The sequence below is a fragment of the Typopeltis vanoorti genome, chromosome 14, assembly GCF_054136105.1.
Source record: "Typopeltis vanoorti isolate ZY-2024b chromosome 14, IOZ_Tvanoo_1.0, whole genome shotgun sequence".
Taxonomy (NCBI): Eukaryota; Metazoa; Arthropoda; class Arachnida; order Uropygi; family Thelyphonidae; genus Typopeltis; species Typopeltis vanoorti.
In genome coordinates this window covers 19571299-19588779 of record NC_143562.1, presented here as the reverse complement: position 1 = coordinate 19588779, position 17481 = coordinate 19571299, and the positions used below count along the sequence as shown (strand labels likewise).

Below are 17481 nucleotides of genomic sequence, written 5' to 3'. Positions count from 1 at the left end.
CAGTCATGAATATTTAAATTTCTAGGTATAATGCGAAGTTATTACTGTTGACTTGATAGAAGGAATGTTGACAGTACCTTTTCCAATTAGTTTGAGATAGATTTTTAAAAGTAAGCATATTTTAAGAAAGCAAAGCTAATAACAAAATCTTACATTTTTATATACATATAGTTCCTCAAGTAAAGAATCGGAATAATTTTAAGGGTAGATGCGGGCCCAAGGGACTACTTTGTTATCCCAAAGGGCAGAATTTTTCGTTGGTTTGTTCTTAATCAATAGTTATTGGCATTAATGAGACGTATCTGACTATGATGTAGTCATTGAGATAGAATGCGAGGGTTCCCCCCCATATCAGTCCCACATGGGAGAGGCCTATAACACATCAGTGCTGTGCATGGGTCAAGAAGAAAGAACTTGTTGATATGTTTTTTGAATAACTGAAGGTTTTAGTTAAGGAAACCATGTGGGAAGACTCTTCCAGAAAGCTGAGACAGAAGGCATGAAAGAAGAGGATGTGAAATTGGTTTGCTGTGTTTGGAGCTGGGCAGTGAATGAATGACTAGCAGTTGCTCATGTATTTGAAGGAAAGTGTAGGAATGGTGTCAGCCAGTTTGCTAGAACAGTATTCATGAAAATACCCGTCTAAGAAACATGGAGTGAATACGGTTCATCGATGAGTGCATCTGACTGCATCTGTGTAGTGAGTGTAAGATTGGGACCAATTAACCAAATTGCCACCTTCTGGACAGCATCAAGCATTTTTAGAGAGGTTTTTGGTTCACCACTTGATATGTGAGAACACTATTCTAGGGCAGGGAAGGGCATATTTGGTATTTATATAATGTTAGAAGTTGCATAAGTGAGAAATTATGTCTTTAGTGTGAAGAGTACACCTAGTTTTTTGGATGTGGAGAAGCCTATGGCTGTGATGTGCTTATGCCAGGAGTGGCATAGGAGTAAGTCAGTCCAAGAAGAGATATCTAATCTTGTGTGAAGATCTGGGTATTGTCAAAGGTGAGGAGAGATGAAGGCAGTCTTTCTTGTGGGAAATAAGGCAAGATTGTTTTGGTACTGTTGAAGTTGATAGAATTGTCCTTATCTCAATGAAATGCAAGATCAGTGTTTAGGGAACTGATTATAGATTTTCTGGCTTGAGATATATGGGCATTGCAAAGTTTGTTGACTGTCATCAGAAAAACTGTGATATGTAATGTATACTGTGCCATTGTAAAGTATATATATAGTTACTGGTTGCTTGCTACTTCTAACTTGTACATATACTGTTAATATCTCTTTATTCTTTATCTTTATTGATCTACCTTAAGTATTCCTTCTCATGCTTAGGATCTCCAGATATTTATTTATTTGATGACTGCACCCCCGAAGTTCCCCTATAGGCAAAAGAAAGCTTTCATACCCTAGTAGATCAAGAATTATCTATATCTTATCCTCAGCAAGGTTTTTTCAGTCATGGCAAAATATTCGCTACCTATCTTAAATCACTTCTAGTCGGGTTCCTGTTTGCAAGTCCGAATTGTGTTTTTTGGGATCAGTGCATTGCAGAAGATTGGATCTGACAACGCTTTAAATAATCAAAACAAACAAGCTTAATTACTGGTCTAATAATTGTACACATATCATGAAAATACAAGTTTGGTTCACAGAAGACTATTTTTTTTAGCCTTGAATGATCACTTAAATTGGATTCCTAGTATATTCTCTCGCATTCACTTAATTAAATCTTCAATAAGCCTATTTTATATCACAACTGTTATGAAATTTCACATATATGATAGATTTCTTAGGTGTGCATATCAATCGTAACTTAGCTTCATTCAGGCACCATACGCATATATACAAGGTGTCCCAAAATTCACGCAAGATTTAAATTTAGCACCATTGGTGCAGTAAAGTGTTGCCAACGAGAAAAAAAAGACCGCTACAGCTGACAGTTCAGGGTTATTAAAAATGACCACACACAGCGAAGAGAGTTTGTTGAATGGATTATGGAACAACAACAAGTGGATGCTTATTTTTCGAACAAAATCATCTTCAGCGATGAGGCTCGTTTTCATCTTGATGGCTTCGTTAATCGACAAAATTGTCGCATTTTGGGTTCAGAAAATCCACGAGTGATTGTTGAGAAACAAATGCATCCACAACGTGTCACTGTTTGGCGCGGATTTTGGGCTGGAGGCATCATTGGTCCATTCTTCTTCGAAAATGTGGCTGGTAAGGCAATAACAGTTAATGGTGCTCGCTATCGCGACATGATAATCCAGTTTTTTGTGCCTAAATTGCAAGATATGGATGTGGACGACATGTGGTTTCAACAAGACGGTGCCACATGCCATACAGCCCGAGAAACAATTCAATTACTGCATGAATCATTTCCTGGTTGTGTAATTTCCTGTTTTGGTGATCAGAATTGGCCGCCCAGATCATGTGACTTAACGGCATTGGACTTTTTTCTTTGGGGTTTTTTGAAGTCTAAGGTTTATGCCAACAAGCCCACGACCACCCATGCCTTGAAGGAGGAAATTGAGCGCTGTATCAACGAAATTCAGCCACATTTATGCAAAACGGTCATGGAAAATTTCGACAAAAGAGTGCGTATGTGCCAGCAAAGCCGTGGAGGCCATTTACCCGATATGCTATTCCATGCATAACCCTATAATGTATACTTTATGAATCAATAAGAAATTACAATTTTTAATAAAAAACCTGTGTTTTCTATCAAAATTACTTCTTGCGTGAATTTTGGGACACCCTGTATATATATGTGTGTATATATATATATATATATAACTCAGAATCTTATTTTTCTCTTAAACACTTAGTTAAAACTCTGGTAATTACATTGGTACAATTTATGTCATCAAGTTCTAAACATTCCTATAATATGATAGCAGGTAAATACTTCAACAACAAGAATTATCACAAGCACAAATTTAGTTATCAAAAGAAATTCAATAGCCCAACTTCTTCTGTGGGAAGTTAACTGTGCTCACGTTTCATTCGTCAGTAATTACACACATTTACGAGTAATGCTCACACATTAAAACTACCTCCTTAAGTTAGATAACTTAACAGTTCGATAAAGAATTTTCACTTAATTCACAGACATTTCATGAAAAGATGGACTCATGTGGGTCTCTTCCTTTCCTTATTCCTTTTCCGGTGCTTGAAGGGTCTATCCTCCATTCTGTGTTTTTGGAATCTTTGTCTTGGAGTCACAGGGCACCTATGAGTAGTCTTGACAGCTAGCGGGATATAGGCTTTCCGGCATCATGAACTGCTTGACGAAGAATTATGTAGGTCAGAGCGTGCACTTACCCAACAGAGCGGCAGAGCTTCTGGACCAATACGGCAAGATTTCTCCTTGGCTTATCACCTCCGGATATCTACGGCTGCAACTTGAGTGGCTCTCGATGGACGGATCTCCGTCTTCCCCCTCCGGAACTAATGGCACCTCTCGATCTCTCGCGATGGATCACACCAGATAAAAAAAAAAGGAAGCCCCTTTTCATCTCAGGTCCAAACTTTTTAACCACCAGTTCCCCTGCACTTTGGATTAAGTTTTTGGGATCCCTAATGTCCCCGTGCGAGTCTTGCATGTAATTATGGGAACCCTGGATAATAACACGTGACTTAATGGTTTTTGAATTTTCACCGACAAAATCTTACTTTTCCTCCTTAATCCTGCCTATGGGACTTTCCTTTTGACTCCCGCCGTGCCCTTTCAATATTGACCTTGAAGGTCACCTGCGACGGGATTTGTAAACAATTTTCAAAAGGCATGCTCAAACTTTGGCGTTTCTCTTGGTTTCATTACCTCCACATCTCTTCTTGAACAATGAGCGAGTTAATTCCCTTTGGGCTTATTTTGTTCTTTACACAGATAACTTTATATAGAAAAATAGATACATTTGTACAAGGAATTTTGGGCATATTTCCACTGTAAAAGGTTGATGTTTTAGATCATTTATATTTTGGGAACATTGAAATTTTACAGATAGGATTTGAGGTTAGTGATAGGTCATTTATGAATGAGAGAAAAAGTTCGAGTGAAAATACAGTGCCCTGGCATTCTCAGCCTTGGCAGGGAAATCTGAAGAAGGGAAGCCACCAACCACATCCATTGAACAACTAGAGAGAAAATTGCCATCCAGAATTGCAAAGCAGACCATGTGCTGGTAATTTATTCACTAGGCTGTTTTTTCCTGACCCGATTAAAAGCTGGAAAATATCTAGAACAACCACTTGGAGTTTCATCAAACCTTTCCATAGCTTAGGTCTATGACATGAGTGATGTTTGCAAGGAGATTCTGCTGTAAACTGAGTACATAATCCATATTGGTGGTCACTGATTAAGTGTTTAGCTTCTAAGAAATGAAGGAGCTCAGTGTTGAATAACTTTCTCCTGAAGTGAGTGCAATGAGATGATAATTGTCTTTTATCTTTTTTTTTGGACTTGGTGGATATAGACTTGTTTCCACGCTTGAAGAGTTGATGCCAGATGAGAATGACAGATTATAAATGGAATATAGGTTAAGTGTTAATTCAAGAGCATAAGTTTAAGCACAATGGTATGGCTACCGTCAGAAACAGAAGCCTTGTTGGTATCTGAGTTATTCGGTATTCTTGTAATGTCTTTTTGGTGAAAGACTAGATTCTTGTCTGGATTTTGGGATACTTTGCCTTGATCATTGGTATAGGAATTCAAGGAGAAGAATGATGCCAGGTGGTCATCCTTTTCCTTGGGTGATGTTACAGTGGTACTACCATCTGGATGTAAGAGAGAGATGGAAATTAATAAACAGAAGTCGCATCTAAATTGCCTTTGTGAGGGACCATGAGGATAGACTGCCACTTAAGTAGAGGCTAGTTTGTTCCACTTGACCTTTCAAAATCAGATTTAGATTGGCTTATAGTAATTTTACAGGTGTGTTCTGTCTTGTAGGTTGAGTGGGATGCTTGAGTTTCATGACACTTGTGATATGTAGAATTATTATTTTTGAACTGCTTTAGCACATTTGTTGAAAAGCCCAAGTTTGAATAGTCATTTGAGTTTTTGGGTGGAGTGGAAGATGAAGATCTTCATTTCAGCAAGAATTATGTCATTTATTTGGTTGATCTAGACACCTGGCAGACAGTAGTCAGTCCAAGGAAAGCAGGAATCATGCTGATCATCCCATTTGGCACTCTAATAACAAAGGATACAATGCTGGGAATAGCTGAATGAAGGGTGTTTTTCTGGAAATTTGATTTTGATAAGGTTATAGTTTGAGTTAGAAGAGGAGAGAGTTACCATTTGCAGTGTGTATATATCAGGAGAACTGAATAAGAAGTGATCAAGATTTTTGCCATCAATAACAATCTTTCATAAATTGTCTATCTGCCCACCAAAAAACATGATAATCTTCTCCACTTTAGATTATCATGTTTTTTGGTGGGCAGACGGACAATTTATGAAAGATTGTTATCGATGGCAAAAATCTGTCTGCCAACTTGATTGGTGAAATTAGAGGAAAAAGCTATTCTGAGTTGAATCAAGAAATTCCGTATGAAAGATTGACCTCACTGTTTGAGTGTTTGGATGATGATTAAAACTTCTCAGATAGTAGAAGGTCAAAAAGTATCCATGCATCAGAATTTGGATATGTATACAGCAAATGAGTGTAACTGAATGAGGCAAGGAAATTTTGAGATACAGCAGATTGTAAAGAGAGGAATCGAAGTTTGACATTCTCTGGCACAGGAATGTCATTTCAGAAATGTACAGGTTCCACTCTTATGACGAGTTTGGATGTTCAAGTGGTGATGCACATTGTTTAAATTTATGTTGAGACCATGGCTATTGATGTGGATGTAAATCTGTTTTTTTTTGGGGGGGGGGTTACATATATTTGCAGGGCTGACAATTTTCTTATATTGTCCTTCATGGTTGTTTAATGCTGAGAGAGAGAGAGTTAAAAAGTTTGGTATGTAGTAGGGGGTGAAGGATCCACATGCATATTTCCTACAAAGAGAACAAGTTACTGGTCCACTGTGTAACCTTGACATGACATGACTGAGTAGGCGTTGCATTACCATATGGTTTACCCATTTTGACTTATGTACCTTCATAGCTGCATGCAGATTGCCATACGCTAAATAATAATAAATTACCATAAGGTTGGGTCATGTGTATATGATCGAATGACCAGCTGGCAGAACAGTTTCACTGTTGTACTATTGAGTTTTGGGATATGTACAGTGTGTGTACCATGTTCATGTGGCTATCATCTACATCACATATAAGAAGAGGAGCATCAGAAATCCTGCTCTGTGAACCAAACATGGCAAGCCCCCAGTAAGCAAGCTAATGGTATTTCATTGGACAATGAAAGTCATCTACCACTTAGGGGTCTAGTTTGTGTATCAAGTAGGAAGATGTTCATTAGTGGTAATAACACTACTTGCCAGGGTTGCCAGAACCCCATTTGTGAAAGTAGACCATATTACAGGAAGTTGGGGTTGACTTGATTGAATAGGCTATATGTTGCATGTCATTACCCCATTAGTGACTTAAATTTTTGTCATTATGTGACACCTCCAAGTTTAATCCACTTTTAATCTGTCTGCAAGGCCATGCAATGTTCACTTCACCATCTCAGCTTCGGAAACTGAGACAAATTGTGGTTTAAACTTCATAGCGTCGATGAGAGACTGAAGATGTGGTGGCAAACCCATGAAGCCATGGATCCTGCATATCAGGTCAGAACTGTACAAGTTGGTGGTGGCTCAGTGATGGCCTGGTGTGTCTTCAGTTGGACATCTTTGAGACCTTTGGTACATGTACCAACAACTCTCAATGCATCCTGGTATATGGAACTCATGGCTGTCCATTTACATCCATTTATGTCCATCATGCATCCCAATGGATGGCATCTACCACCAAGAGAACTGTTCATCTCACAGGTCCAGGCAGGCTACTGCTTGGTTCTAGGAGCATTCTGTTGACTTTGAAATAATAATGTGGCTGCCTAGAAGCCCTGAATCTAAAATCTTTAGGATACTGTCAAATTGTTCGGTCCTGTGTCCCATCACGAACAAACTTGAGTGAATTGTGGACATTTCTGGAGGATGCATGAGTTGCCATATCTGTGAAACATTTTGCAAGCTTGTGGCAGCCACTATCAGGGCCAGAGGGTGTCCAACATGTTGCTAGGTAGCTATTCCTGATTCAATGGCACTTCAGTAATATATAAAATGATTTATTCCTGCAGACAGACAGCTCAGTACATAGTTTTGCTGACAATAGTACTGCATTCTTTCCTTTCATTTGAACAAAACCCAACAATGCACAAATCACCATGATCTCCAGAGCCTTAACCACTATCACCTTAAATACAGATCTCCAAAACATTCACCAGTTTGGGTTTGGATAATCTTGTCAATTTCAATGCAAGCAAAACACAACTGTTTTGTTTCACACAAAAATAACCCTTCTCCTCCAGCTTTACTTTTGACAACACCCAAATCCCCATATATGATGAGATTTATCTTCTTGATAAATCTTATCCATCTGAGGTTAGCATTATCTTGAGATAATGCTAACCTCAAATCTCTCTTGGCACAAACATATTACAAATATTACCTCCTCTGCTTCCAAACAATTAGGTTTTCTTTTTTGCTCAAGATGTTACTTTAACTTCAAATGGCTTCTAACTTTATAAAAATTACAAATCTGTCTGACCATTGAATATTACTCTCTTATCTAGGATGGTTTACCTAAGAGCTCCTTTAAGATATTGACTTATATAGAAAATGGCAATCATACTGATCAATGACGCCTATCTCACTAATACACTTCACTTGCTTTCACAGAGATTCAGTTTCTGCTGCTTGCATCTTCTACAAATGTTCTATAGCCATTGTTCATCAAAATTGGCATCTTTAATACCTCCAAATTGTCAAATCTGTTCAAATGTCTAGTGACTAATCAACACTTCCTCATAGTGAATCTCCAAATTCTGGGAATTTGGAGATGCACTTGAGGAGATGTGCTTCCACTGCTGTCCTCTTGAACAAGAAATACAATCCATAGCTCTTCAAGGTAAATGTGAACAATTTCCTTCTTGCCTATTTACTATGGTTAACTACCCTCTTGTGAATGGGGTCCTCACAATTTTTTTTTTTTAATCAAACATCTGGAAGACACTTATTTTAAGATGAGCTTAATACTGCTAACTTCTCATTATCTAACAACAAACGACATCAAATTAGGATTCTAGTTCTGTTATTATTCTAAGACTCCATGCAGTCACAGACTCATCTAGGAGGTCCCTTTTGTCATACAAACAGCTCATAATACTGTACCTTAAAATAACTGTCTTCCAGACACTTTAAAATGTGTCTCTCAGACATTGCATTCCAATCATTCACAACTCTCCATTCAAAAAACCTGATTCTCACATCCTCCTTATACAGTTTCCAGGGATGACCTCTTGTTCTCCACAACCTCCCACTATTTTATGAAAAACCTCTTCAACGTTGATCCTATAATAACTCCTTACCACCTTGTATGTCTCTATCTTATCATCCCTCTTCCTCCTATCCACTAGACTGCAAATTGCATCACCTCAGTCTTTCTTCATATTCAACGTTCCAGAGATCAGAAAATACTTTGGTCAATTGCCTGTGGACCCCCTCCAACATCTCTTCATTCTTTTGAAAACCAGGTGACCAAATCTCTGCACAGTAATTCGTGTGTGGCCTAATTAGAACCTTATACAATGGAACCTGAATCACCTTACTTCTACAGGTCAGCATCCTCTGCAGCATTGCCAGAATTCGTTATGTTGTCCTCCCAGTTTTGGCAATATGTCTTCTAAATTTTAGATCCTTATCCACCATTACCCCTTTATCCATTATTAAAACTGTTTACAGAAACTGTTAGTGTTTGCATAGTGTTGACAGACTATTTGTGCTCTGATGCCAGTATAAAACCAGTAAAATATTAGCAGCTTAATAAACAAATATCATATTTATTTTATTATTATTATTATTATTATTCGTGACACTTCCAAGGAATCCGAAGACTCGTTGCGGGAGGACACCTATTGTGCAACTCTCCATCTCCGCCACTACACCGAACCTCTACTACCAGTCAACATCAGTGCCATCTACTGGCCACTACCACCACCACCACCACCACCACAGCTAGTATTTTTTTGTCAGTAAATTGCGTTTGTTCTGAAGGGCTGATTTGTCTGTATGCAGGATGAAAAACCTGAGTTTCCAGGAGAAAAAACCCTGCTACCTCCATATGAGATCGGCTAACTCACCTTCGATTGAAAACATCCATATAAAGATTCCTCCATTTTTGTTCCTTTCGTGTTGTGAATTAAACTTCAAAAGTGCAGATGAACCACATACTGTTGATTCACCTATTTTATTCTTAGCAAGTAACATGTTGGCAGTAATTGAAGATACATGCTGACTACTTGTCATGTTCCATTCTAGACACAGCAGATTGTTGTTACCAAGTGTCTTACTCATTCAGTGAAATAAGCAAAATTATTATATTAGTATGCTCTGTTTCCTACTGCATTTGCTAATTTGTGCTTTACTCATTTTGCTATTTATGTTTGGTAAATGGATGAACAGTGCAGTGAAGTTTATGATTTAGTAATTCTTCTTGTTGACATTGACATTATTACTGGTTTCACCATTAGTGATGGTCATGATATAAATATAATATTTTCTTCTTTTCATCATAACACCATTGTTGCTTTTAATGGTTTGGGTTTTAAAACTTCTTTATTAATACTGATTGTCACTGGTCAATAGTTGATTCATGATTAAACTTATTTGTAACACTGAACAATAAAACAGTGCCAACTCCACAAATTCTGCTTAGCCATTAAAAGTTCACTTCTCAAGGTTACAGGTTTGGATAATCCTCTTGGATCACCTATGAACTGACAATAGGCAAGACATTATGAATGACCATATGTCAGGGCCAATACATTACTATCCAAGTGTTAGCGGATGCTGTATGATGAGAGATTCACTTTGTTCATATAAACACACACACACAGTATATATATTTTATGTGACTCCCACTCATGAAAGGTTTATTTGTAATCATATAGTACAGTCATACTGTTGGTGGGCTAAGCTTTTTTTTTATTCATTTTTAATTTTTTTTACATAGCTCGGAACTCTACTCTAGAGACCAAACATGGAACTTTTTAAGCCAGTTCATTAAATTCATTCAAGCATGCAATAAGTGGAGTGGTGGTCTCATACTGGATGATGATATTCATCTCCCACCTACCCACCTAAAGACAATCACAAATATATATGCTCGTAGTGGGGTTTAAACTTGCATCCTGGGTATGTGTTCAAAATGTGTGTGTGTGTGTGTCAGGGGGTGTATATTCCAGGTGTGCAGTTGTACATCCATGGAATATCACTATCACCAATATTTTTGCATTTATTCTCATTAAAGACTCCCCTAATTGTTTTCTTGCTTTGCACGATTCCTAAAATTAAGCACAATATACTAATGCTTCACAAAGAGGATACTTTTCGGCACATAAGCATTGTATCACATTCACATTAATTGCCTACGTGTGCATTCAAAATACATACATCTTTGATCAGGCATACAAGATGGTGCAGCAGGTGAAATTATTAGCATTCCAGTGGTTTTAAACCACCCAGAAGGCAAAGGAGAGTGAGCTCTGAAACAATAGCACCTAGAAATCAGTAGCTGTTGAATGGTTATTGTGTCAACCAACCCAACCGAACGTTATCATTTGTCATTAGTTGCTGTTTTTGTTTTCTGAGTTTCATCTGTTTTGTGTGCTTGAACTCTGAACTGACATGGTAGGAAGTTTTTATATGTAATTTTCCATGGATGTATACTTTTTTGTCCCACGTTTGCTGAATAAAAATAAATATTTCTGTGTATTATAAGAAGTTGTTGATCTACAACAAAATACTACCATGTGTGAGATATCTATTACTGATAAGACAGAAGAGCTGCTGACACTAAATTAAAAAAATAAAATAAATAAAACTAATGAATGCAAGATTCCCGAAAGTGTGGATAATTCCAATAATGATCGGATATTATGTATCCTATTATTGCATAAAATGTATACTGAGTCTCAGTAAACAAAAGAAAATTCTTAGAAAATGAAGTTAAATATACATAAACCAGAGAAATACACATAACATGCACAACAAATTTTACAAGATGATTTCCTGTCTCCATCAAACCACATGCATTCCTGCCATGCCTAAATGAATCACCTGACACTACACTATCCTAATCCAAAGAACAAACATTGGATTAGCCTCTCCCTATAGTTTTTAAATGAACTACTAAATGTATATAGTGGCTGTTTATTATTGGTTGGTTATTTATACTTTATAAACAAATCTCTTTCCCTCTCCTCTTAAGTTTTTTTTTTTTATGTCATCATAAATTCACTTATTCATGTCTAGGCTTTATTCTGTTCGCTCTACCCAGCAACTCATTGGACACACATATCGCAAATGTTCATTATTAATAATTCGTGTGCCATTAATGAAAGTATTTCTACTCACTTATTCTTTCCTTTACATTTCCCATTCTTATATGGCTTATAAATTATGGTTCACATATTTAAACCTTCGAGTCATTCAAATATACCAATGAAATAAAGCATTCTTAGCTAATCTCAGGTGATATGGTCACTTAAACAGAATGGGAGAGGAAATATTAGCAAAACAAGTGTTCTCTGTCAGGTTGGCAGGAAAAAGATTCAGAGGAAGACCAAGATATTGATACGGTAAAAAGTGCCTTAGAAGATAGAGATATAAGATCTGACACTGTTGGAGTCTTGACAGGTAACACATTGATTTGGAGGAAAATTGTAGATAGGAAGTTAGTAATGATGTAAATTTTTCATATAGTACTATCATATCCTGTACATACACCCCCTTGAGAGTACATGTCAGGAATTTGATGATGATGATGAATAAAGCATTCTCCTTTATTATTGTTTTCTAATATAGTTTAATACAAACACATTGTCCCCCACTCTATGCAGATTTAGTTACAATTAAGTGATCAAGTATTCACCAATTAAGATGAGCGCTGATGCGCTATGCACTCCTAAAACTTTCATATATCAATAACAATGCAATCACACTGTCAAATTGATGTGAAAGCACTGGTTGCATAAGCCACACAACAGTACGCCTCACTGAAATGGGCATGCGATGCCGCTGATACACATGCACGCATGCTGCTTGGAAAGAAGTACCGGACACCCTTATGGACAAGGTGCATCGTGCCAAGTAACAAGTCGTGTTTGTAGCAATATAAATTGGAGGAATATGATGTTCCCAAGTCAGTACAACTGTATCCTGGTGAAATGGCTGTGAGAAGGGAACTGACAGTTTGAAAGAAGCATTCTGATAGAATGGCATCTTATAGCCATATCTGTTCTGCAAATTGTTGACAAATTGGGCCATCCCAGGTCAACAGTCAGAGATACTATACTGAGATGGAAGTGCAGGGAGTCAACTGCAAGTGCTACCTACAGTAGATGACTCTCCACACTTGCTGAATGTGACTGTTGGATGCTATGAAGGATAACGTAAAATACACCATTCATCAGCTGACGCATTGAATGTGGAGTTTTGGGCATCGACTGGAACACAAATTCTCATTTATTATTGTTTTCTAATATAGTTTAAAACAAACACGTTGCCCCCCCCCACACACTCTATGCAAATTTGGTTACAATTAAGTGCTAAAGTATTCAAAGTTTTGGTATTCAAAAGTATTCATAAAACATCCAGAACCGAGGCCTCACAACATGCAAGCCCTACATTACCCAAGCCAACATGCAGCGCTGTCTTCACTGGTGCAAAGAGCATGTACAGTGGGACATGGAAGCTTGGAGAGCTGTGTTATGGAGCAATGAATCACACTATATCTTCTACTGGGCAGATGAACAGGTGTGTCAAATGTCTGATGAACATTTCTTACCAGAGTGCATAACTCCAACTATGAAATTTGGAAGTGGCAGTGTGATTATATGGCCAGTTTTTCCTGGTTTGACTTCTGTTTGTGGTGCCAAAAACATTGAACAATAGTATATGAACATTCTGGACAATGCAACATTTCCTACTTTGTGGTGTTGCTATGGAACTGACCATTGTGTCTTTCAGCAAGACAATGCACCATGTCATAAGATTGCTACTGTAACTGCATGGTTTGTGGACATGAATGTCACCCACTTGACTGCAAATGTCAAGTGTGGTGACATTTGCTTCATAACAGTTCAGGACCTGATTACATGCCCAAAGGAAGAACGGTCCAGAATTCTCATTGATTGCTATTGTACACTTGTGGAAAGTATGCCCTGTATGATTCCTGCATTCATCTTATCAAGGTGGGCATCATGGCTGTTTGTTCCTCACACTATGGTGTCAGTTGACTTCTTTCCAAGCAGTGTATATTGGCCTTTAATCTGTATATATGGTAGCACTAGAAATTGACTCCCATCTCAGTATGATATCACTGATTGTTGATGTGTGATGGCCCAATTTATCAGCAATTTGCTGAACAGGTGGGCCTGCCTCTTTCAAACTTCATCAGTTCCCTTCTTGCAGCCATTTCACCTAGACACAGTTGCACTGACTTCAGAGCATCATATTTCTCCAGTTTATACCGACTACAAACATGTGACTCATTAAATGGCATGATGCACCTTGCCTGTGGAAGTGTCCATTGACTTTCTAATCAATATAGATGTAGATCATATTGCAGCCACAGTGGACATTTCACACAGAACTTATTATGCCAGTTTATGAGGTGGGGAGGTCAGAGATCTAAACACAAAATAATGTGCATGTTATAATACTCACAGTATATCCAAATCTCCACCTTCTCATTCCTATTGTATCAGTTGCCAGTGACATCACAGCAATTGAATGTTAAGTATCATGAAAGATCAGTTGATGACCATGTAGTTTTTTTTTTTTTTTTACATAGTCTTCAAGATACTACACATTGAATTATTCATATCCCACAGGGCAATAATAATCAGCTATATTTTACTAGATCTTGTCCCATGTGATTTCTTTTTTCCATTAATGAAGAACTGCTTGAGGAATGTCATTTCCTAGTTGTCTTCACTGCAACAGCGAACTGTATTATACATACAAGAAACATTTATTTTATTTATTTTTTGATACCAATAGTAGAAATGTGTTGTGGGGGAAAAAGCAATATTTCAATGCTAGATGCACTTAAAAGTAGGTATTTACGACTCAGTGTGTGATTTGTTGGGCTTAATTAATATCAACCTCAAACTTTTTGAATTGTATTTCTTATTTAAGCTTTCATAAAATTTATGTTTTTTATTTAACTTCATAGTTTAATTTATTGGCCGAAATATGAATCATCAAGCTATGCAGTCAAGAAACCAGAGTTCTTCTTGTTCCCCTGCTGTTGCTCATTTATTGATGGAGATTGAAGGACAAGCTGTTAGACCACAGCCAAAATCTAGTAAATGAAACTTTAAATTTTCTTTTAATTAATTACTTTTTTCTTTCTGAATTCATAAAGCATTTCAAATCCTCTAATTTTTTAACACTTATGTTTAGTGGCATGACAATAGGCTGGACAAAGGACAAATAGAAGTTGTCCCAGCAGATCCGGACTGCAGGTTGTGAGAGGAAAAAGCAATTTCTTTCTTAATCTGTTAAAAAAAAAAAATAATAATAATAATTAGTCAAGACTTAAATATTCTTAGTTTGCATCCACTCTCCTCAAGTTCTGTAGATCACTAACATGCATATTGAAAATTTTGGTTTTGTTGATATCCTTATTATTCAGAATAAAACATGGCAGTAAACTAAAACAAATATACAGGCAGTCCCAGGGTTACAGACAAAATATGTTCCTGAGAACTTCTTTAAGTCAGATATAGGGCAATGATAATAACAATACTACAAGGGTTGGTCTGAAAAGTTCTCGGCCTAACAATGTAAAAACGAATTTATAATTTCAAAATTATTTTTATTTTTCAACATAATCTCCCTTAAGACTAACACATTTATTCCAGCAATGCTCCAGCACCATTATCCCCGAGATAGAAGTCAGAGGGAGCCAAATCTGGGGAATAGAGTGGATGTTCCAACAATTCATAGTGCAGATCCTTTAATTTTCCCATTGCCAAAACACCTTTGTGGGCAGGTGCATCGTGCTGATGAAAGATGATTTTTTTCTTCTGCAAACTGGGTTTTTTCTCACGAATTTTTTCCTCTAGTCTGGTTAAAAGATCGGAATAATATTCCCCAGTTATTGTTTTACCTTTTCAAATAATTAGTAAACAAAATGCCTTTAGCATCCCAAAACACTGATGCCATCACATTTTCTGCTGATGAAACCGACTTTGTCTTCTTTGGCACTGAACAACTTACTTTTGTTCACTGTTTTGACTCCTGTTTGGATTCTGGTGTGTAATGGTAAATCCAAGTCTCATCCATAGTAATAGTAATGCACATAATCAGTTTTATTCTTGTTAAAATGCTCCAAGCACTGTTCAGAGATTTTCATACGAGTCTGTTTTTGATCTGCTGCAAGCAAGCATGGCACCCATCTTGTGCAAAGCTTTTTCATTTGCAATTCTTCATGCAAAAAATAGTGATCAATTTTATCCATTTCAAGGGATACAGACAACACTTTTGCTTCAGACAGTTGTATAAAACAAACTACTTGATGGAATGATTTGCAATTTCACATGGATACTTCTGACAGATGTACAAACTTAGAAAAAAAGAAATCTTGCTGATAGTGTTGCCTGTCTATGGTCGAGGCCGAGAACTTCTCAGACCACTTCCGTATAATGGCTCACATGTGGCAATAATAATACAGTGTAGTACTGTAATAATAAGTTACAGAAACTATTGTGCTCTTTCCTTTTTTTTTTTGCTAAGGATTTGCTATGCTCCTCTAGCTTAGCAAATCTTGCTTCAATGAGACGAAAGGCTTCAGTTAATTGTTTTATCGTAAACTTACTTAGCTCTGGATCTTCTGATTCTTCGTGTTCATGTGTTTCTATCAGCTGCTTCTCTATCTCTATAAGGTCTTCATTGGTTAATTCTTGTGAATGGGATTCTAGTAAGTCAGTGATATTGTTTTCATTGATGTCTAATTGCAGTGCATTGCCACTGTCCACCACAGCTTTTCTGTCTTCGGCAATGTCTTCTTCTGTGAAGCCACAAAAATCCAGAATTGAGGGCACAGTTTGTATCACACCCCTTTCATTGCTGATTGCTTCACTTCCTCCCAAGAATCAACAATGTTTTTGAAAGCATCATAATAACCTTTCCATTTCAATAATTAATCCACTACACCACTTAGTAATAATGGATGCTTTCATCGGAGCACTGCTTTTCACATGTTCCATTATTCTCACTTCATTCTTTATAATTGTTCCAATAGTCGAGCAACTGAAGCCTGATGCTTTCCCAATGCATGATGGTGTCTGGCCTCTCTCTGAATGCTTATTTCTGCTTTCGTTTCCATTGTAATCGCTTTCTCTTTGCTGCAGGCTCACCTGGACTTGCAGTAGACTTTTGCTTTGGAGGCATGGTCATAAGGGTAATGACCAATCACCAAATCGAATAAGAAAGTTAAGATGAAAGTGATGCTGTACGTAAGCATCTGTATGAACAGTGAGACTAGGTGATGGCATAAAGATGCTATGCCAACAAATTGTTTATGCCATGTGCTGAAAAAACTAGTTCCTGAATTATTAATTATCCTTATGGGGAACCTTAAGGAGCCTGTTTGTACATACAGGACGCAGTAAGTCGAGTTGTCCATAACCTGGGGACAACCTATATTGCTTTTCATTAACAAAAATGACGTGGCCTGAAAAAAGATATAATGACTACTCTTGTTAAATTAAACTGTGATCCATTGTTAGTATTTTCAAACAGTACTGTCTAAGCAAAGAAATCCTTTTTTTCGATGAATTGCTCTAGTGACCAGCTGACATCCTGAATGTAGTAATTTTATTCAAATCCTTTCCTCAGAACTTTAGACATTGTAACAGCTCATCTCATTTACTGTTCACAAGTATAAGAAATGTATATAATTATGATACTCTCCATTAATCAGTTTGTTGAAAAGATTATTATTATTTTGTAATACCTCCGAGGAGTCAGAGGCCTCATCAAGGGAGGACATCTATTCTACAACTCTCCATCTCCACCACTCAATTCACCAACCACCAACTACACCAAACCTCTGCTATTATCATCTACATCAATGCCATCTACTGCCCACCACCACTAGTATTTTTTGTCTGTAAATTGTGTGTTCTGAAGGGGCAGTTTGTCTGTATGCAGGATGAAAAACCTGAGTTTCAGAGAAAAAACCCTGCTACCTTTGTATGAGATTGACTAACTCACCTT

General features: G+C 37.3%; 1 protein-coding gene across 1 annotated transcript in view; it reads left to right on the top strand.

Annotated features, from left to right (window-relative positions):
• Positions 1-17481, top strand: part of LOC150099277 (enkurin domain-containing protein 1-like) — a 66705-nt gene that overhangs the window by 206 nt on the left and 49018 nt on the right. The window contains exon 2 of the mRNA XM_090404253.1: positions 14432-14563. Coding sequence (XP_090260379.1) covers positions 14452-14563 — 112 coding nt within the window. The 5' untranslated portion in view covers positions 14432-14451. The remainder of the gene's footprint in view (positions 1-14431; positions 14564-17481) is intronic.